Source organism: Lontra canadensis, unplaced genomic scaffold (genome assembly GCF_010015895.1).
Source record: "Lontra canadensis isolate GAN:19392208 unplaced genomic scaffold, GSC_riverotter_1.0 scaffold83, whole genome shotgun sequence".
Classification (NCBI taxonomy): domain Eukaryota; kingdom Metazoa; phylum Chordata; class Mammalia; order Carnivora; family Mustelidae; genus Lontra; species Lontra canadensis.
The window spans coordinates 6824232-6846466 of record NW_022631077.1 but is presented as its reverse complement, the minus strand read 5'-3'; the positions used below and the strand labels follow the sequence as shown (position 1 = coordinate 6846466).

The following is a 22235-nucleotide window of genomic DNA, read 5'->3' as shown; positions in this document are numbered from 1 at the left end:
CCGATGAGGATTCTCCCTGACCTGAAGGAATTACAAATCTACTCTAGATTTAAAGCAACAGCTCACTGTACAGATTGGGAGTTGTTTTCCCCTTGTAAAAGATACACAACCAATTGCAACTTTTCTATTTGACTACAGGAAACTTTCTGTCATAAATGAAGTTTCCAATACGCAACTCAGGGCTACTGACTCGGTTCCTCACTCAGACATTGCAAACCCGATTGATTGTGTACACCTGAAGCAGCAAGCACGTTTGTTTAAACATGGACCTGAAGCAATGCCACCTCCAGTGAGAGCACAAGCTATCATCTATGCCCTAGGTTTAACTATAGTCACCAAATAATTACTGGGATATAGGTGTTTTGTTTCTGATCCAACTTAAGCTGCGCGCTGCATGTCACTGAATTAAGAAACACCGAGGCCCTGGAACATTGCCTTTAGCTCAGAGCAGTGAAAAGACTCAGGAAGATGAGACCCAATCAACATATCTATTCCGAACTGCTTCCTGGTCTATCATTGTTCCTGCTATTTGGATAGGAGACAGTTCTAATATACATTGATTGTACTAGTTGCCGGGAAGTCTTAAGGAGGCATTGCTCAGGGCATCAAGAACTCAAATATTGGGACTGTTGCCGTGTGATTTACTTGTTCTGTGATATGAATTCATAAGAGAAAAGCCGGGATAGAGGCTTTGCCACCAACTGAGTTCACACAGATAGGATTGTGCAGCACCCTGCAGATAATGAGGGCTTTTAGGAAAGACCAGTGATTTCGGAGGTAGCTGGCAACTAAACTCTGCCTGCGCTACTAGGGAATGAGCTACTTTGCAGCATCACTGAGCTGCTGTCATCTGCTGTCTGCAGAACCAGAGTCTTCAGAGGGCATGCTGTGCTGGGCCAAATTGCAGGCTGTGGTCGGGCTGTGCCTGGCGCCATGATGGGTGTGTGGTGGGCACAGTGATTGACTAGTGCCCTGAAGCACTGTGGGTGCCCAGAGAGGGTGGCCGGGGCTCTCCTGCTGCCAATGGCTTTAGGAACCCGAAGAGCCCTTCAAGCAGACACACGACACCCAAATGCAACCTTAATGGCTATTGCTTGTTGTTCACTTCATGGTGCAGGAAGTTTAAAATGGCTCCCACCTTTCAGAAAGTGCATGTAACTCAAAAAGGGAAGCACCTCCACCCATTGTGATGTTCAAGGATAAGTCAGCTCCGGGCCAGGAGAGCAGAGTCCTCAGTCCTAGAGGTTGGGCTGTCCAGATCAGAGTGTTTCAACATTTTTACCTCTTCTTGCCTGGTAACAGCCATGTGAAATGGGCTCTTCTCATTTCTGTCTTGTTCCCCTCTGTCTCAGACACGGAGACCTGATATCACTGTCATTGCCATTACCGGCAGTTTTGTCTAGAAAACACTGGGAGCGGTCACTGGGAGATTCTGGAGAGTCTGGGAGGAACCCCAGGTCTGTCCAGAATATCCAGGCTCTCCTTGTCCTAGGGAGAGGGGAGGGGAAGCATTAAGTGACCAGTAGTCTTCAGCTGGGGAATGAATGCCCAGATGGACAGACTTTGCAAATGGGGTGCAGTTTCAGGTGCTCATTCTAAGAGCCCGAATTCCAAAATGTATGTATCCTGAGAAAGTATCTGATGCTGTTCTGGTTCTTGGTTTCTCCAGCCTCCTCCACAGTTGTCTTCTTTCCACTTTACCATGAAAGGTATTAATCTCAGCCATCTGGAATCTTATGTTGGTGCCCTACTATCATCCTCCAGGTCACTAAACAACACAGCTGTTTCAATTTCACATGATGATAAAATAATAGCTACTCATGACCAGGTAGGTGGCTCCATTTTTTTTTTTTTTTGTTTTTTGCTTTCAAAACAAATTTTATAATAAATTTTAGTACCTTGAAAATATGTTTTGATACTAGATCACTGTGTACTTTTTCACATATATCTTCAGCCACTCTACCTATAATTTCACTCCTCCCCACCTGTCCTTCCTTCTCCCCTGCTTTCTTTTCTCTTGTGTGCTTATCGCTATTTGCCATGCTGTATTATTTATTTTCCTTTAAAAAATCGTATTTGTTTTCTGACTCCCTGACTACAATTTAAGCTTTATGAGAAAAGTATTTTTGTCTGATCTTGTCTGATTTTGTTCCCTGCTATATACTCAGTACCTAGAACAGTGCCTGGTACAAGGTAGGACCTCAAAACTATTGGCAAAATTCTTCAAAAGCAAGGAACTAAAATAATTGAATGACTTCACTATAACCAAAGTCTTTCCATTCCTATATTTTTTCTGTGTGCAAAGTTTCTATATATACAACACTATCACCACATACTGGAATTATGTGAGGTAGGCTCTTTCATCCTAGCAATAACTAATATTCACCCATGAGTACATGGACCAGTCGAAAAAAAGAAACTCTCCATTTCATTAAGAGGTACTCTTCCACTAAATATTTCATTTTATGTTTAAGTTTTCTTTGGATACAGTTATAATTGCAATTATTGTCTATCGACTTGACTGAGGAAATGGAAACATATTTCACATATTGTTGAATAGTTTTATGTTGCTCAATCACATTGGTAGCCAATAACTGTAAGTATAACCCCATCCAAAGACAAACTTTAACACTTAAAACCTGGTCACAGGAAAAAATTAAATTTTTTAAAAAAGATTTTATTTATTTATTTGACTGACAGAGATCACAAGTAGGCAGAGAGGCAGGCAGAGAGAGAGGAAGGGAAGCAGGCTCTCTGATGCTCGGGGCTTGATTCCAGGACCCTGGGAACATGACCTGAGCTGAAGGCAAAGGCTTTAACCATTGGAGCCACCCAGGTGCCCCTTAAATTTTTATTTATAGGAATAAATCCAAAAAATCTGCAAGTCCTTTACACTGAATATAACAAAACATATTGAAAGAAATTAAGAGTGTCTTAAACAATTGGAAGAATAGAAAAAAAACATTCGTGGGTTGTGAATCTCAATGCTATAAAGATATAATTTGATTTGTGGCTCAGTTAATCAATGGATTCAAAGCAATCCCAGTAAAACTTTCAGCAGTTTAATCAAAATGCTGATCCTAAAAGATATTTAAAAAAGGAAAGACTCAACTCAAGATTAGTTAAGACAATCTGAAATAAGAACAATCTGAAATAAGACAGATAAGAAAGATAAAACAATCTGAAATAAGAACAAACCATGAAATTTCTTAATTTAAGAATTAAAACTGATAATGGGGCTATACAAATTAAGAACTTTTATTCATGAAAAAATAACATTTCTTGAAAATAAGATTTCAATCTATAAACAAATTTTCATTGCAGAGATGGATGATGGGATAAGAAAAAATTTTAAGGATAAATGTTACATTAGGACACAATTCTATGGATCAAGTGGAATGCAGGTACAAGTTCCAAAAGGAACTGGAACAATTTAAAATTTCAACTTAATTAAAGTTTATTGAGGTATTTTAAATTTAATTTAAAATTTTTTAAAGATTTATTTATTTATTTATTTGACAGACAGAGATCACAAACAGGCAGAGAGACAGGCAGAGAGAGAGGAGGAGGAAGCAGGCTTCTTGCTAAGCAGAGAGTGAAATGCGGGGCTCAATCCCAGGACCCTGGGATCATGACCTGAGCCAAAGGCAGAGGCTTTAAACCCATTGGGCCATCCAGGTGCTCCTAATTTAATTTAATTTTTTTTAACTTAAAAAAAAAATTTTTTAGAGAGGGAGGGGCAGAGGGAAAGGGAGAGAGAGAACCTTAAGCAGGCTCCATGCCCAGTGTGGAGCCCAATGTGGGGTGATCTCACCACCCTGAGGTCATGAGCTGGGCCAAAATTCAGAGTCAGGTGCTTAACCAACTGTGCTACTCAGGTAATGCCTCATTTTTATCATTAAATGTTGTGGTTTGTAATGTGTCAATTTATCTAAGATGGAATTTCGTGGGTTCCCCTCTATTTATGGTTCTGAGTTAGGGTTGGCTACAAGAGCCCTTTGTGTGAGATATGGAAGACATAAGAGAATAAGCAGTTACCCTGCTCAGGAAGTTGATCTAGGGTCCCAGACTCCACCATGGCTTATATGCAGAGTGCTAACAGCCAAGAGTGAGACTTGGTTGACAGCTGAGATCACGGTGGGATCACTGCACACAGTTCAGTGGATGCTCAGCCCTGCCCCCTCACACCTGATGCCACCACGTCAACCTTCACCTCAGAATCAGGGCTGAGAGGACAGCCCTCCTTGAGCTCCTCTCTGAGGTAGCTGAAAATTACTGAAATGGCTGAGTTTTCTGGGATCTGCCTACCATGGGAAAGAAAAATCTGTTTTTGTGAAAATAAGGAAAGTTACATTTTTGTCACATCGTTTGAGGGGGGAGAGGGCATTAGGGAAGAAGTTTGTTTTTACAGTTTTGTAGTATTTGAATCGAATCTTCAGATTCTGTTATTCTAATGATAAGTTTTGCATATTTAGTGTTCAGAGCTAAATAAAACAAGACAATTGATTTGGAGCAAGATCATTGGGTGTATTACATTATATATGACTCCCTGTTTCCACTTAAATTTTAATAGGCTAGCCCATTATTTTTCTCCACAGTGTGCAACTAATTTATATTCTTACTCAATATTTAAACATGAATGTTCTGGTTTTAATCTAGTGAGTGACCAATGTCTATTTCTTTACCTGTTCAGGAAGAATTTGGTTGTTATCCTTGTTGGAAAGAAAAGCATAATTGGATGTTGGATAGCATATGGACTTTGGTACTTGAAGTATCTAGGTCAGGTATTAGTTCCACTTCCTACAGGTTATGTGAGTTGGGGAAGCCTCAGTGTACTCATCTATAAAATAAGAACAGTGACCGCCTCACTGTGTGGTTGTCCTAGATGGGGCAGTGGCCATGGAGGGCTGCACTCAGAAAGCATACAGCAAATGACAGGTTGTTATTGGTATTATTGGCCCATTTATCTTATTCTGATGGCACAGTCCCATCAAGTATTGATTTCTGAAATTCCAGAAGTTTCCTTTAGGTTAGCATAACCATGATTCATTAGAATTCCAACATTCTCTTCCCCCTGGTCTCCGGAAGAGTGTCTGTCCTTGAGGAACTTACACTGAATTTGTGTCTAGTTTGATTTTCTCCTGTTTGGAAAGAGCAGCTAGTTTGGAAAAGGGCAACGCAGTTAGCCTGCCACACTTTGTAGCCTGAGGTTTATCCTGGAAAGGTCTGCTTCCCTGTATAAAGACCTGGTGCAAGAAAGGAAATAAAGCTCAGTGGAAGTAGAATTCGTGGAGCTGAGCGTCATCTGGAAGTATAGCCCTCCCTCTCGCCAAGACTGGTGCTAAGAAGTCTCCGAGTCTGGACCAAGGCCCCAGACCCGCCCAGGGCACACGTGACCATCTCCATCACCCTTTGTTTAGCGTTTGACTGTTATTGCTTTTATTCTCTACTCCCACCCCCAACCCCTCACCTCGCCTCGCCCCGCCCCGCCCCGCCCCACGCCCACATCGCGTAGCACAAAGCCGGAGGGGAGATCTTTTTTCTCGGCATTTCAAATCGCTCCGTGGGATTCTTTGTAGATAATATATCCCCTTGGTGCGAAGTCCTCAAAGCGACTTTTTTTTTTTTTTTTTTCAAAGATTTTATTTATTTATTTGACAGAGAGAGACCACAAGTAGGCAGAGAGGCAGGCAGGCAGAGAGAGAGAAGCAGGCTCCCCGCTGAGCAGAGAGCCCGATGTGGGACTCGATCCCAGGACCCTGAGATCACGACCCGAGCCGAAGGCAGCGGCTTAACCCACCGAGCCACCCAGGCGCCCAAGCGACTTCTTCATAACGTGTTCGGCCTTACTCCTTTAGATCCAGTGATAGGCTTATTCTAGTCATTCTGTAACAGTCCCGTGGCCCGACTTTAGTATTTTGTCTTTGATTCTTCTGCAGGGGAACTTAGTGGCAGTGTCCGTGCAGGATGCTCTGATAATAATCATCTGTTACTGCGGCTTCTCGCCTCGCTCTTAGTTGCAAGAGTCGTGCCAACTTGGTAAAGATGCTGGTGACACATCTGCGTCGCTCTCCTACCCCCTCAACACACCGCACACACATTTGAGTTTTCTCTCTTATTTTGACAGACAGTAGATAATTTTTTTTTCTTTCTTCCTTTTGGCTTCATCTTTAAGAGTACATTTTCTGTTCTCTTTAAAGTGACTCGCCTCTTTCAAAAGCCACAAAAACTGTGGTCTGTTTTGCTAGAGTAGATACACTTTTTTTTTTTTTTTTTTTTTTTTTGGTAAAGATCTCCCTGATATGAGGAAGTTGAGAGGCAACCTGTGGGGTTTGGGGGGTAGGAAAGGAATAAATGAAACAAGATGGGATCCGAAGGGAGACAAACCATAAGAGACACTTAATCTCACAAAACATACTGAGGGCTGGGGGGGTAGGGGGGCTAGGGAGAGGGTGGTTGGGTTATGGACATTGGGGAAGGTATGTGCTATGGTGAGTGCTGTGAAGTGTGTAAATCTGGCGATTCACAGACCTGTACCCCTGGGGCTAATAATACATTATGTTAATAAAAAATGTAAAAAGAATAAAAAAGTAAAAAAAAAAATCTTATTTATTCATTTGAATAGGTGAGAGGGAGAGAGAGCACAAACAGGGGGAGCAGCAGACTCCTCTCCAAGCAAGGAGCCTATATGGGACTTGGTCCCAGTTCACTGGGATCATGACCTGAGGTGAAGGCAGACTCTTAATGGACTGACCCACCCAGGCATCTGAGTAGATACACTCTTAACCCTTCAGTTAATCTTAGTTGGATGGAATGGCTGCTCACTGTCCTCAACCACTATTTATCTCTACTGAAAGCCCTTTCAAAGTTTTGTAATTTTCAGTCACTATCTGTACAGAATCATTGGTGGCTGAAGGCCTCCATGTCCCTACTGGGGGCTCATTTGGAGCAATATTTTACTCTAGAGAAAACAAGATAAAGAAAGAAAATCCTGAAAACTCATCCTTTTTTCATTTGTGTTTGGCTGCATTTCTCGCTTCTGTTGCCTTCCTGGGTCTAGATTTCTGGAATCAGATGTTCCCCAAATCAGTGCTGACAGTTGCTTCCCACTTTAATATAGTTTCTAAATAATAGAATAATGAATTTCTAAAATCACTCTGAGGTCAATAAAGTAGCATGGAATGGCTGAGAGGATAACTAATGCTCAAAAAGGTAAGGGTTAAAAACAGTCCTAAGAATTTGTCTATACAGGGGTGTCTGGGTGGCTCATTGGGTTAAGCCTCTGCCTTTAGCTCAGATCATGATCTCAGGGTCCTGGGATTGGGTCCTGGGATCGGGTCTGGGATCGGGTCCCACATCGGGCTCTCTGCTCAGCAGGGAGCCTGCTTTCCCCTCTCTCTCTGCCTGCCTCTCTCTGCCAACTTGTGATCTCTATCAAATGAATGAATAAAATCTTTAAAAAAAAAAAAGAATTTGTCTAAACAGTTATAATTTTTTCCCTAATTAATTTTTCTTAGTTATCCAGTTTTCCCCCAATATATTTTTATCATTTTCATTTGAATCCAGCCAATCAAGTCACAAATACCTGTTGACTTTGAAGTCTGTCTGTAATTCCTTTTATTATCTGCTTCTACAATTCTGGACATTTCCCCTTGAATACTATTATTTTTTTAGTGGTCTCTATTATTACTTTTAGTTCTCCTTGTCCTAGGGCAATCTCTATCCAAAAAAAAAAAAAAAAAGCGCCATTTCTTCTGAGATCTTTTTTTTGCAAGTCCTTTCCTCTTTCTTTGAATTACTGTTCAAAGAAAATTGAATCAGATCCTATTCTTCCCAAGATTAAACCCATTTATTGACCCTACATCATCTAGCAGAACATCCCAACTAGTGTGACCTGAGTGGGTACAGATGTGATAAGATATCAATTCCCTCATTTCCCCATGTGCACGTATATTTGTGTGTGTGTGTGTGTGTGTGTGTGTGTGTGTATAGTCTGGGGTAGCTAGCCCTCTGGACCAGTCATTTCTTGCTGGGAGAAAAGTGATTTATTTACCACAGAGTGGCCTATAAGTGTTAGCTTTCTCTATGAGTGCTGAAATATGAAATAGGTTCAGAATCACTGGTGTAAGACAGAATTCAAGGTCCCTCAAAGCTGACCCCCCACCATTCACCTGGTGAACTGAATATACCCAATTACTCATCACTTTTTGTGTAATGCAGGTTTTCCTTAGGCCTTCTTGACTATTTTATGGTTTTCCCAAGCCTTTTTGACATACCTTGACCAGTATTTAAGATGTATTTTCTTTGTTTCCTTCCTCGTGATGCAATATTCTTCATTTAAGACCATGTTCACATGCTCTGAGTAGCCATGCTTGGTGTTTTGAGACACAATTAGCTTCTGCTTACTTTTTCTGTACGTGTGATTTACTTTAAAGAGATCATTATCTGCATTTGGCTGTTCTGTAATTATTTACATGTTTGGCTCACTTATTAGAACATAAAATCTCTTAGGAAAGGGACCAAGTCTTATTCATCTATGTACTCTTGTGGCCTAACACACAGAAGTCTTTCAATAACTGTTTCTTGAAGGGATGAATCAATAAAGAGTTAGCTATTTAACCTTGATTAAGCTTTAAAATTAAGCAATAATGTGCTGAGTCTGGACTATAAATACTTCTGGATCTTAACAGGTCAGTGACCGTGGAACAAGAAGAGATATGAGAGAATTGCAGAATCTAATTAAAGGTATTTAAATATCTACAAGAATTGATAACCTACTTAGAATATAGAATGAACACAGAATTCTATCAGGTTATCACCTGATAGGTTGGAAGAAGTATGTGGATGTCAGTACATGGAGAAGTACATGGATGTCTATGAAGTCACATGGAAAGACGTTAAAATGTTTTAAAGAATTAGCATGTATAAAAACAACCAAAAAAAACCTCTTCATACGAGCAAAGTCTTCTGCATACTGAAATTTAATGTCATCTGAGTCCTGGTATTGTGCGCTGCTAAACTAATCATATTTGAAGGGTATGGAATGAGATCTCCTCTTGTTCTACCAACTATTAGAAAAAAAAACAACAACCCATAAATCCATTAGTGGAATTTAGGTTCTGCTTGCCAGCTGAAAATCCCTCAGCAGTTAGCAAACTCAAATGTTTGCGATGCTTATTGCGAGAAATGCATTTCTAACACTAGGAATTGACTACAGAGGGAGAAAGGAAGCCAGTTCCGCAGTTTTAAAACTCTTTTATGAAGTACAGATTAGGATTTTGTAATCACTGGGATAATCTGTGTTTACTTGGTATGTACAATCTTTGTGATTCTTAACAGAATCAGACAGATTATGTTAGCTCTGGCAGATTCACACTAGAAAATCAATTCAAATTTTGAATTGGGTAATTAATCTTACACCTGTGATTTTAGGTTGAAAGACATGGGAAAACTTCATTAGATTTGTGTAATAATTAAGAAAATTTGAGATTATTTTATTAGATTTATTAGATTTGCTGGAGTAGTTTAAAAACTAGTGAGTGTTTTGTTAATCAGGGTGAATTTCTGAAGGGCTTCAGAAGAAGGATAATTATAATGAATTCATGAATGCAGGTTAAATGTTTAAAGGGCTTTAGTTTAAACTGTAAATGGAACAGATTATTTAAAGGAATTTAGACTACTGAATTTAAGTAGATCAAGTAGTGATTGAAAGTCCAATGGAAGATTATTTAACCTTACATACAAATGAAATTCTGATACATCCTACAATATGGATAAACCTTGAAAACATTATGGCAAATGAAATAAATCAGACACAAAAAGACAAATACTATAAGATTCCATCTATATGAGGTACCTAGAATAGGTAAATACACAGAGACAGAAAGTAAATAGATAAACACAGAGAGACAGAATAGAGGTTACCAGAGGCTGGGGGGAGAAGGAGATAAGGAGTCATTATTTATAGGGACAGAGCTTCTCTTGATATGATGAAAAAGTTCTGGAAATCGATATTGGGGATAGTTGTAGAACATTATGAATGTATTTACTGCCACTTAGTTATACACATAAATATGTTCAAATGGTTAATTTTATATTATGTATATTCTACCACTATAGAGAGAAAAAAAATTCCCCCCAAAAGTCATTATTAAAATTTACTAGATTTATAAATGGAATAGTAAATGTTCTAGGTAGCATCTACAGCTTAGGAAAAACCAGGTTTTTAGAAATGTTCTTACTTTAAGGATTTTATTTATTTATTTGTCAGAGAGAGAGAGGAAGACAGTGCACAAGCAGGGGGAGCAGCAGGCAGAGGGAGATGTAGACTCCCCAAGGCAGACTCCCCGCTGAGCAGGAGCCCCATGCAGTACTCAATCCCAGCACCCCTGGATCATGACCTGAGCCAAAGACAGATGCTTAACTGACTGAGCCACCCCGGCATCCCCCAAATGTTGTCACTTTAATAAATTGCACAGTGATTTTAAACCCTGAATCGATATAGATAGAATTTCCTGTACAGAAAATCTTCCCTTGTGGCCATCAGAAAATGCACAGTGACGAAGTCCTAAAGAAACTTTGGACTTCACCTGTTTTCTTGCATCTTTGCTATCTCAGAAGGAAAATATAATCACTATGACGCCTTGGCTTTAACTTCAGGACCAGTAACTAAAAGTCTTTGTTTTCCTTAAATAAGAAAAAAAAAAAAAAACAGATTTAATTTACTTTTCCAAATAAACATGTAGCTGAATAAACAGAAAATGGGGCATATATAGAACAAAGGAAAAGAAAACAAAACTGAAGTCCAAGCCGTGTGTTCTTTTGTCTCCCCACACGTAAAAAAATGGTATGCTTTTCATCATTTTTCCCGTAATCTTCCCACTCAACAAGGGTTTAAAACTAGGTTCCCCTGATGCAATCTGCCTTTTAATTCACTAGTCTTTTCAGAGTCGGCCGGCCAGGGAGTCCAAATAGCCTTTTGACCTTTGAAAGCAGCCAATAAGAAACTAGTCCTGAAGTCAAGCCTTTGGTTTGGTTGGAAGCTTCTTCCCAGAAGGGAGTCACTCTGGACTTGTTACTCCTTCTGCCCCTTCCTTTTTATCCTTTAGGTCTCAGCTTTGGAACCATGTCCTCCATGAGACCTTTCTGGGCACACAGGAGGCACTGGCATTTTGTGGAACACTTGAAATGTTCCAATCCCCCATTGGTGGTCGAACTCCTGCCTGTTTCTACTTCAGGGTCTCCACGCCTGGGAGACCCTTTCCCTGACCATCCCCTCTGGTCTGCTTCTCAGAGCCTCATGGCTCAAAGGCATTCATCACCCTCTTCTCAATTTGTGTGGTCAACTTTCCTCCTCCAAGCAATGACCCTGACCCAGGTCCCTTCAATACTGTAGCTGCACCATTTTAAACGTGTGGCTTCCAAAGTGTCTGTGCTTGCCTATATCTAACAGGTAGAAAGGGGAGGAGTATTGAGAACCACACGTAGAAGTTGCCCAGGGGCCAGGCCTAGAAGGGGGCATATCCCTTCTGCTCACCTTCCATGATGTAGAATTCAACCTCATGGGACCTCTGACTACAGGAAGGTAGAAAATGCAGTCCGGCTATGTGCCAGGAGAAGAAACAAATGAGTCTAGTGAGTGGCTGGCCAGTCTTTGGCACAAATGTGTACGTAGGTATAACAAAATTTGTGAAGGTGGTACTCAATCAATAAGGGCTGGGAAATATTACAAGCTTTTCAGTTGGTTGAACTACATGCGGCAAAGAAAGTGGTTCTCTTGACTATTAAGTATAATCTAGAGTTTCTGTTCTTACAATCAAAGAGAGAGAAAGCAAGTGCAAATGAGAGAGAGACAGAGAAGGAGAGAGATGGAGAGTTTGAGAAAAAGAGAGAGAGAGAGAGAGAGAGAGTGCTCCTGTTTCCTTCTATGGAAAAAAAAAATGTGGACATAACTAAAAGCCTGGTTAGGTATAATTTAGAATTAATTTACTTTGCACCGCATACGACTCAGGAGAAGAAACAAATTCTCTTACTGCTCTCCTACTTTATTTTCATGCTGGCATCCAAGTTATAGGAATACTCCCAAATAACTCACTCAGTTTCCAGTCCCAAATATTGTTCCCAGAAGGAACACTAAATTCCTTTTTTCTTAGTCAATAAACTACTTAGCAAAAGCACATGAAGATGAGTGTTCCTTTATTGTTGTTCCTTGTATGACATTTCTTTAAAGGAATTATAAAATCAGATTTCCATTAAATATTTGGTCCAAGAATGTAGCTCTTGAGAATATTATGTGCCATTTTGTTATCTAAAAGGGATAAACATCTGTTTTATTGTTTGGTCTTATTTTAAAATGCTTCTTTGTATTGTCTGATCTTACTTAAAATGCTTCAGTGTAACAGTGGGAATATAAGCTCTTTACTAAGGATGGCAAGTTAACGTTTTAAGGACTTAGTGATAAGTCATCCCTCCCAAACTAGGCAGGGCAAGTACTAACTCAAAATTTCTTACCAGCATAACAAACAAAATTTGTTACCTGTGACTGCATCAGAAATCTGCTTAATGTGCATAAGGATATTAGAAGTAATTTTTAAAAAAGATTTTATTTATTTATTTGACAGAGAGCAGGACAGAGAGTGAGAGAAAGCACAAGCAATGGGAGCAGCAGAGGGAGAGGGAGAAGCAGGATCCCCACTGAGCAGGAAGCCTGATGCAGGGCTCCATCCCAGAACCCTGGGATCATGATCTGAGCAGAAGACAGACGCTCAACCTACTGAGCCACCCAGGTGCCCCTAGAAGTAATTTTTAATTGGTAAGATAAGTGCTGTTCAAGAGATGGAATTGCCTGGCAAAACTCCAGAGATGGGAGAGCCAGAAGAGAAAATTTTCAAGGAGGGAACAGTCAGCAGTGACCAAAGCCATCAGTTATAATGAAGCTGGATGAGATCTAAGTGAATTTGACAATTAAGAGGTCATTGCCGGCCTCTGAGTGAGCACTTTCAGTAATAATGTAGAACAGAAGGCCTGGCAGCAGCAGCCCGATAGTGAGTAGGAGGTGAGAGAGTGAGAACTGTGAGTCTGGACTACTTTGTGGAAAACTCTGAACATGGAGGGAAGAAGCACAAGGGATGGGAAAGCTAGCTGTCCAGGTATGGGGGATGGAGGTGTCAGGGTAATTACTGCTTTTTTGTTTTTTAATTTTGTGACCTTATTCATAAGCTAAGGAAAAAGATCCATTACGAGGAAGAAACTGGGCAGGGAGGGGGGAAAAAAAGAGAGAGTTATAGATGAGGGGGATGGGGAGAATGAGAGAGTGAGAGAGGAAGAGAGAGAGAGAGAAGTAATAATTAATGGAAAGAGGGCCTGACTATGTGGGAGGGAATGAAGCCCTCTTTTTCTGTCAGGAAGAAAATAATCGTGGGTAAATATAGACAGTCCTGATGGGAGAGAGACTCCAGGAATTTCCAGGGACTCCTGCCTACTTGGCTTCCATTTTCTTTATGACAGTCTTAGTGCTAGAGTCTTGGTGCCGAATGTGTGGGGCAGAGGAGGTCAAGGGTGCTGGGAATCACATCACCTCTCTGGGGTCCACTTCCTCCTCTCTGAAGTGAGGGTAGAGAACTCAAAGACTGTAGTTTTAAGGGAAGTTGAGAAGGCGCTGACTGAGAGTGAGCAAGAGGTGTGTTCACAGGGGACATCTTGAAGATGCCCCAGGGACAGTGGGTGTGGCCATGTTGCTCTCTGCCGGGTCAGGACAGCTTAGGAACAGATGGAAAAAGGAGGGATCAATGTATTCGCTGAGAAGCGCTGGGGTAAGAATACTGAATTTAGAATTAAAGTGGAGACTGGAAGTCCTGTCAGAAAGCTCTCAGTTGCTCTTCCCCTGGGCTCCTAAATTTTCCAACTAATAATCCAGAATAAAACCATTGCATAGGATCCACATATAATTCTTACAGCCCATTTTTTTTCCCCCTCTGTGCGCTTAGGGTGCCAGGAGGGTGTGGATTTCTTTCTTTCTTTTTTTTTTTTTTTAACTTCTGACTCTGCTCCTCCATAATCACATCTGGTTCCCAAATCTCTTATCTTCCATCCCGTACCATCTGGATGGCAGATCCCACATTCTTCCTTCTCAACCTAAGGGCAGGCCATACACGGTAGGCCGCTGGGTAACAGCGAGCCCAGGAAGCTCCAGCCTGTCCTGAGCAGGCCTGTAGAGAGTTGTGATTGTGCCTCCCTGAGCGTGACAGGGATTTGTGTAGAGGGCTTGCTTTAAGGGGCGTTACACTCCATGGACTATCAGTCTGAGGCCGAGAGATCAGGATGTTTTCAACAGCCACTGGTATTTACCATTTGTAAACGAATGTAAAAAATGTGATGCATTTGATTGTGCCTTGAGATAATCACCCAGCTTGGACATCTTCCTCAGAGCCGCAGTGTTAGAGCCCAGAGGGCCTTTGGGATCTCCTCGGAGGTGATTCGAGTTATTGATGTGAAAAGAGCTAGATACTAGCAGAGTTAGGACCGCCTTCATTTAATTTGCACCATCCCGTTTCAGGTGGAAACACAGCACATTAAAACCTACTCTGGGGTAGTAGGTGTTCTTTGCTTACTGGTATCAACTTTTGGACAAGTAGCCGATGAAAATCTCCAGGGAATATAAGTACTCAAACCAATTTATACCTTATTGTGAATTAATGAGATTTTTTTTTCCTGTCATGCAGGGAATGGGTAATTTAAATTCTTGTAAGGTAGGAGGAAAGAGATACGAAAGATAACATAAAGACCTGGGGGTGTGTACAACAAAATAAATGTATGACAAACACACGCTCGTTTCCTATGATGTTCCAGATATTGAACCAGGTCTTGGGATCCTAGGGTAAGTAAGACACGATCCCCAGCTACAAGTAGGAGATGCAGTTAATTAAAACATAACTTGAGCACAGATTCAGAGATAGGCTTAGGGTGTACTGAGGCATGGGGAAGAAGGTATCCCTGGGAAGAATGTTAAAAAACACGTGTGTGTGTGTGTGTGTGTGTGTGTGTGTGTGTGTGTGGAGGGGGGCGCCTGAGTGGTGCAGCTGACTGAACATTGGACTTTCAGTTTCGGCTCAGGTCATGATCTCAAGGTTGTAAGATTGAGCCCCACATTGGGTTGAGTGATCAGTCTGCTTGAGTTTCTCTCTCCCTCTGCCCCTACCCCCTATTCTCTCTCTGGCTCAAATATATCCTGAAAAACAAACAGACATGTGGGGCTGTTGGTTACTTGAAGAGAGGTGACAATGTCTCATTTGGTGACTGACTGCATGTGGGAGGCGAGGGAAGCATGAAGGAGTTCGCCCAAGTTTCTAGCTTGTGTCAGGAGTGTCATTCACACACGTGGAAACAGAGATTAGGGGAGGAAACACTTTCTCCCTCATCTCTGCCAGTAAAATCCCAAACATCCTGAGTCCATTTATTCGTACTTACTCACTCAACACTCATTATCTATTGTATAGGGTGTCCGTTATGTCAGGAAATGGACTGGTCCTGGGGACATCATGATGGAAAAATTCCAGTTACGTTAAATGTTTCCAAGGAAGAGGTGCAATGTAAGCATCTCACAATAGATCATGGCTGCCCTCAGCCAGCCTGGGAAGAGTGACAGAAAGTGGCTAAATTTCGGGAGAGACAGTTAAGTGGAGATGGGCAGGATGTATGCAGGTTAGTGAGTCAACAGAGGGAGAAGGCCTCTCTGAAGGAGTTTGGTGGATTGAGGAAAACAGATGTGTCTGGAGATGAGGAGATTAGAGAAGATGGCTGTGCACTGTCCCCAGTTAGGCTGATTTAGAAGAGTCCTGGTTCAGTGAAATGGGCAACTGTCTAGACTCTACTTCATGGTGAGTTTAGCACTGACTTTGGAGCTGGTTCTAGTAAAAGGGCTTCTCTCTCTGGTCCCTGTGGAGAGTTCCTACTTGATTGACTGGTTTGGGTATTTGGGCATTTATGATAATCTTCTTGAGAGGAAAATTTTCTTTCTTTCTTTCTTTCTTTCTTTCTTTCTTTCTTTCTTTCTTTCTTCTTTCTTTCTTTAGCTTTATTGAGGTATAATTGACTAATAAAATTGTGATATATTTAAAGTTTAATACATGGTGATTTGATGTATACATACACTGGGAAAGGATTCTCACTGTTGAGTTAATTAATGCATCCATTATGAAGAGAGACTGTCTTGATAACCTACTCGAGGACTGGAATTCTGTCTCTGAACCACAGCACTGTAGCTGGGATGCTATTCTGTGCTGCATGTGTGGTGCTGGGTGAGGTCACCACCCTGCTGGTTCCAACTTCTGGATAGTGGATCTCTTCCCTCGGCCAGATTTTGTAACTGAATTCATTCTGGGAGTGCATCTACCTTCCAGGTCCCTGTTCCCTCTGTGATATCTTGTCCAGGAATTGACAAACCCAAGCTCTTGCTCTGATGTGGTATAGTAGAAGCTTAATCCATTTCCCTGCATCTTGACCTTCAAAATTACTAAAACTCATCCAATTTTGTTAAAGAGATGTAGGAATGCCATTTGCCAAACATAAATATTTGTTCGTGCATCAGGCATCTCACTCAGTGCTTAAACGTAAGGCAGTATCATTTCATTAAATTTGAAAATCTTGGGGTTTTGAAATCCATTTTTAAAAATGAGTTGCTAGGCCAAGAGAATTTTGCCCTATAAATTCAGCAATCATTTCTTTATCGCTATGTGCAAGGCATTTTCTAGGCTCTAGGATTAAATCAGAAACAAAATAAAGATCCTGACCTCAACAATCATCTATTCTGGTAGGAAGATTAGCTAGTAATTCTGTAGCTATTTGATAAAGTCTTCTCATCAAATTAGGGGAGATGCTTCAGGCTCTAAGTCTAAACTGTGGTGAGGTTAGTTGGGTACAACCCCACTGTGTAGTTACCCAAAGAAATTTATCCTCTCTGAGAATCAGTAGATTCTCGATGGCTTATTGAACAAATGTTCTGACTCCGTTGAAACGTTGGCTGTGACTAAAGGATCATACCTGCATTTTTGTTTCTGACTCAGCAAATTCTTCTGTCCCTTCACTTCAAATGCCTGTGTGTTGCAAGGCTCACGAGACAATGGGCCGTTTTCTATTCTGAGGATCCTCCATCCTCTGCTGATTTCTCTCCTTCCCTTGGTGCCCCACTTTTGGGTCACTCTCCTTCCCTAAGGCTTCTGCAAACATTACAGAGCCAGGAAGGGACACTGGGAAGTTAACACCCAAACTACCCAATCGTCCTCCCATTAACAGCTTTGGTAAATTCTTAGGAGGAGATAAGGGTTGTGAAAATAAACGAAGGAAATCTCAGTTAAAATGGAATCAGGCTCCATGCTCAGCAGAGAGTCTGCTTCAGACTTTGTCTCCCTCCTTGCCGCCCCCCACCAACCCCTCTCTCAAAATGAAGAAATCAATAGATCTTTAAAATGGAACAGGGAAGCGCTGAAGGGGCACCTCTCGCAAGTGTATCAGGCTGTGGAATCAGCAGGAAGAAGGAAGGTAAGAATTAGCTTGACATAGTAAAATTCACATAGGAATTTCATCTTCCACTTTTAAGAAAAAGAAGGAAGATCCCTCCCTGTTCCAGCAACGCAGTAACCACGCTTAAACTAATGAGGAACTCCGCAACTTTGTACTCTTTCTTGATCTTCTCCAGGCAACTGTTGTTTAAAATAACCCTCCCTAATTTCCTCCTACAACCCAATAACAGCCGACTTTCCCTTTGTCTCTTGCGACTTGCCTGTGGTTCCCCATCGTTTGCTTGTCCCAAATTACGATTCCTCTGCTGTTACCAAAGAAATGAATTTTGCTGATGACTATTTTATTTTTAAGGTAGACAGGGTTATTTATTTCCAAGTCACATCACTGCTATGGTAATATCATCTTATACTCTTAAAAAGGAATTTATGGGCAGAGAGGAAAATACATGAACACCAGCCTGCAGGAAGCTTCAAGGACAGTTGAGTATGGAATATTTTTCCAAGAGTCATGCTTCCTTCCAATGAGAAGTTCCCCAAAAGTATATTAGCAAGGGTCAAATGGTGGCATAAAGAGTCATTTCGAGAATTTCAATGTAAATGATCGAAACTGCATCTGGGGGGGATTTATTTCCTTCTCAAAAACTAACTCTTAGGATTGTCAATATACATTTCTCTGACTATTCAACGTATGCAACCCAGACTGGCTTTTGTGAGACCAAACCGATGTCCTAGGCGCAATTTACAAACTGATATCAGAAGCAGTCATCAGGATCGCAACAGATCCTCAGTAGAAGCCTGATAATATTTATATACGTTAATACTATTTTTCAGCATCTTTTGCCTTGCCTACACACTTCCCTGAATTAAAAACATTGTTTTTCATAAGTGTGACAAGATAGTAACAAGCCTACAAGTTCATTTTCAGCAGCAGATGATTCACAAACAAGACATCGACAGGTTTTTGTGATTACAGATTCCAAATACCCTGGTCTCACAAAAGTGTTCATAGAGATTGATAGATATTAAAAAAAGAAATAAAAATGAAACAAGAGCTATAAATAGGTTTCTTCGTTGGAATGAGTGATGGGAAGTTCTGACCCCATCAAACAGCATTCTTCCCTGTTTGAGCTTTTTATTTCATTGTCTTTGACCTGCAATCCGAGTCTTTAGAAGAGATATAGTTAGCAGAAGAGGCCAAGAGGTAACTAAGAAGATGGGTGGCTGGAAATAAATGTTTCCTCAAGCATTTATTACCCTTCAGACATGTCCATCAGCTGAAATGTTAGTCCCATAGAACCACTTAGGTGGTGCAGAAGAGAGAGCGGGTAGCTGTTATTAATTTTTAAGGCTGGCAGACAGCTTTCAGTCCAAGAACAAGGCTTAACTTTGCATTCTGAATAATGCAGAGATTTTCATTAGTTAGAATAGGAATCGAAATGATAAATGATACATTGTCTGCCAAAATACTGTGACATTACATTATATATTTGCAGTTACCTTTCAGAATTGGCTTTCCAGAAGTATACTTAGACAAATTGGAAAGCTACCAGTACGGCTTTCTCACTGTAGGTTTACATTTTGAAAAAAACAACCAAAAGACACCTCTTTTTGACTGTGGGTCGGTAATGTCATATCCAAAGGGCGGTTCGTTATTGCACCTGAAAGCTAAGTGTTGGCACAGATTGGACTGGTCTATGAGATCATTGCAATTGGTTTCCAGACATTTCTCTTTGCTCACATCTGCCTTCTGAAGACTCTGGGACAATTTAATTACAACTGCACTTTGATTTCGACTTCTTTCAATAAAAAATGTAAAATTACACTCACTTGAGAACTATTAGACTAAAAGGTTTGTGATTGCTTTCTCCCTGTCGTCTTTCTTCCAGTAGATCATCATGTCAAGTCAGTGTAGGGCATATTTATTTTGTCTTGAGCACCCACCCACAACTTTTTCTGGCTCTATGTTTTGTTTGAATTGATGGTAACACGACTACTATATCCAGATGTCTCCTGGTAACTTAATGCATGGCCCTCCTAACAAACACTGGAATTAAACCATTAATAGCATAGGCTTCCAGCAGCTGCTTGAATGCCAGTTTGAGGAACATTCAAATAGCTGATTCAGAGATTTCTACAGAGAAACGTAAGCTAATTAAAGACATCAAAGTCAACGGCACTGTAATATCTGCCAGTAGCAATACAATCCATAGCCACCGACATTATTACTTTGAAAGAAGGCTGACAGAAGGTCAAAATAAATCCTTTACCCAGTGTAGATGAGCCTTTTCTTTTGCATGTCATTTTGGATTTCCAAGGTTTGCTTAAAATCACAAGCCTCAAGGAAAAGTCCTGTATATATTTATTCTAATGGAGAAAACATTATTGATTAATCTGCCTCTTCTCCCACAATACAGTAATCTGGAGAATGAGAGGCTCCGAGTTCAGTGAGGAGAACAAGAAACAGGCACTTTTGGTACTGATTCAAACTTACTTTATGAGGGATTCAGTTGGGATTTATCAGGCAGTGTATTTTTTTTTTTTGAAGTGTTTATTCTAATAATTTCCTTTAGGTCTCATGTTTTTGGAGATACACCTGTCTCAGCTGTAGGTTGGAAACCTGCTGCTGATTTTCTGTGGGTTAACTCTGTCAGATTGGGGAGCTACTAATGGAACTCCTGAAAATATACGTTCTGACGTTAACCTCAGAGTGGGAAGTGCTGTCATTACAACAGCACTTCTGAAATGTCAAAAACTTTCTGGTTCATCTAGTATTTAAAAAAAAAAATACCCCTAAGCCAGTGTAAAAGATAGAATTCAGTATGTTCACACATTTTCACTACCTGAGAATTTAATCTCAGGGTCCCATATTTCTTCCAGTTGGTTAAATAAATCCTCACTGTGGATTCCAGCTCATGCACTGTGACTGCATCTATTTGGTAGGAAGCATTCATCAGACCCCTTTGGAGTTATGCTCTAGAAAGAGGTCACCATGTCTAGCAGGACACTCATACTTGTTTTTTTTTTAAAGGTCAACTTTATAACCCAGACAGTAACTGCGATGATATAACTGAACCTTTGAGATAGGTGGGTGGGATTTGTTTATCTAATAATGACTTATTTTTTATAAATAAAGTAAAATTTTCTTTGGTATCACATGAGCTCATAACAGTTGCACCGAAATGTGCCTTAAACATCAGTGGGCTTTTGGCATATGTTGCTAAACCTCTGCCCTGGTAATGTCAGGTCCTCTCTGTCTTTTATTTCATTGGTAGTATTCTGCTGAAACACAAATACTTAGCTTTCTAGCATCCTCTTAGTTCTTTTATAGCATTTCTTTAAAAAAAATTTTTTTTACATCTCACCTTAAAGGTTGTCATTTCTAGTTTTGTGGAGCATTTTATATAATTTGCATTGCTAGAATTCTTGCTATGATGTACTGTATTGATGTTATTGGTATTAGTCAGATGTCAAAATTCTTCAGTAGCGTACTTAAGATGGATCATGGATAAAATAATCCCCGATTTTCTATTCCACGTTATATTTAGATCTTTGAAGAAAATTTACTAAGACATGATATGACAACAATCTGTAGATCTCCATGACTCTGGGCAGCCACACATACAGTGGGGACTGAGAGTTTCAAACCTTAGTGCCATCTTCTTTGTGAGCAGTTCTGCTTGCAAACATTTGATTGTGACTTTACTGGGCTTCATTCAAGAATTTTAAATTCCAGCTATGAAAGCTTTCATAGCCCTCTAATGATTAGCTTTGGAAGCTATAGCTCACCCAAAATAAACCCACAAGTAGCTATAATAGTACTTACAGGTGTCCTCTTCTTCCATGAAAATACTGATCACATAACAGGCATACACAAAACCAACCAACTGCAAAAGAGAAAAAAAAATACTTTAAGAATTGATGCCAAATATCCAGAACTGAAAAGCCTATATAATCCAATAAAATAAAGACAAAGAGTACTAATAATGATGTCTGTGAATCTTAATAGGAAAAAAATCTTGTTTTTAAAAAATAGCTGTGATTTTATTTTATTTTTAAAAGATTTTATTTATTTATTTGACAGAGAGAGAGAGAGAGAGAACAAGCAGGTAGAGAGGCAGGAAGAGAAAGGGGGGAAGCAGGCTCCCCACTGAGCAGAGAGCCCAATGCGGGGCTCCATCCCAGGACTCTGAGATCATGACCTGAGCTAAAGGCAGAGGCTTAACCCACTGAGCCACCCAGGTGCCCCCAAAATAGCTGTGATTTTAAAGAGCTTTTCTATTACTGCTTAGCTGCAATAACTTTCTAAAACAGTACACAGGAATGGGAAATATTTTCTAGATATTTGACTTAGCTTTTGACTTGGGATTTACAGTTCTCATACTTTTAAAATCACCTCAGATTATTCAGAACATATATTTTAAAGTTTGGACTATTTAGAGAACAATTTGTAGTAGCACTCATTATTACTACAACTATTTTAATATCTAATAGCCATTTATTTATTTATTTATTTATTTAATATTTAATAGCCAATTTTATGGCTATAAAAGGAATCAAAATATGTTAATTGTAAATTAAATACCAATCATCTACTTAATTATTTGAAATGCTCTGAGACTATAAATTCTATTTAAATACTAAATTGTTTTGTTAATTATACCTTAAGAAAATGCATTAACTTTGAGGTCATTAATCATACAATGACATTGAAGAGATAAT

At 40.2% G+C, this 22235-nt stretch overlaps 1 protein-coding gene across 3 annotated transcripts in view; it reads right to left on the bottom strand.

The window, feature by feature from the left end:
- Nucleotides 1–22235, bottom strand: part of NKAIN3 (sodium/potassium transporting ATPase interacting 3) — a 605428-nt gene that overhangs the window by 16695 nt on the left and 566498 nt on the right. For all 3 annotated transcript variants that reach the window (XM_032882627.1, XM_032882628.1, XM_032882626.1), the window contains exon 5: nt 21340–21400. In XM_032882627.1, coding sequence (XP_032738518.1) covers nt 21340–21400 — 61 coding nt within the window. The remainder of the gene's footprint in view (nt 1–21339; nt 21401–22235) is intronic.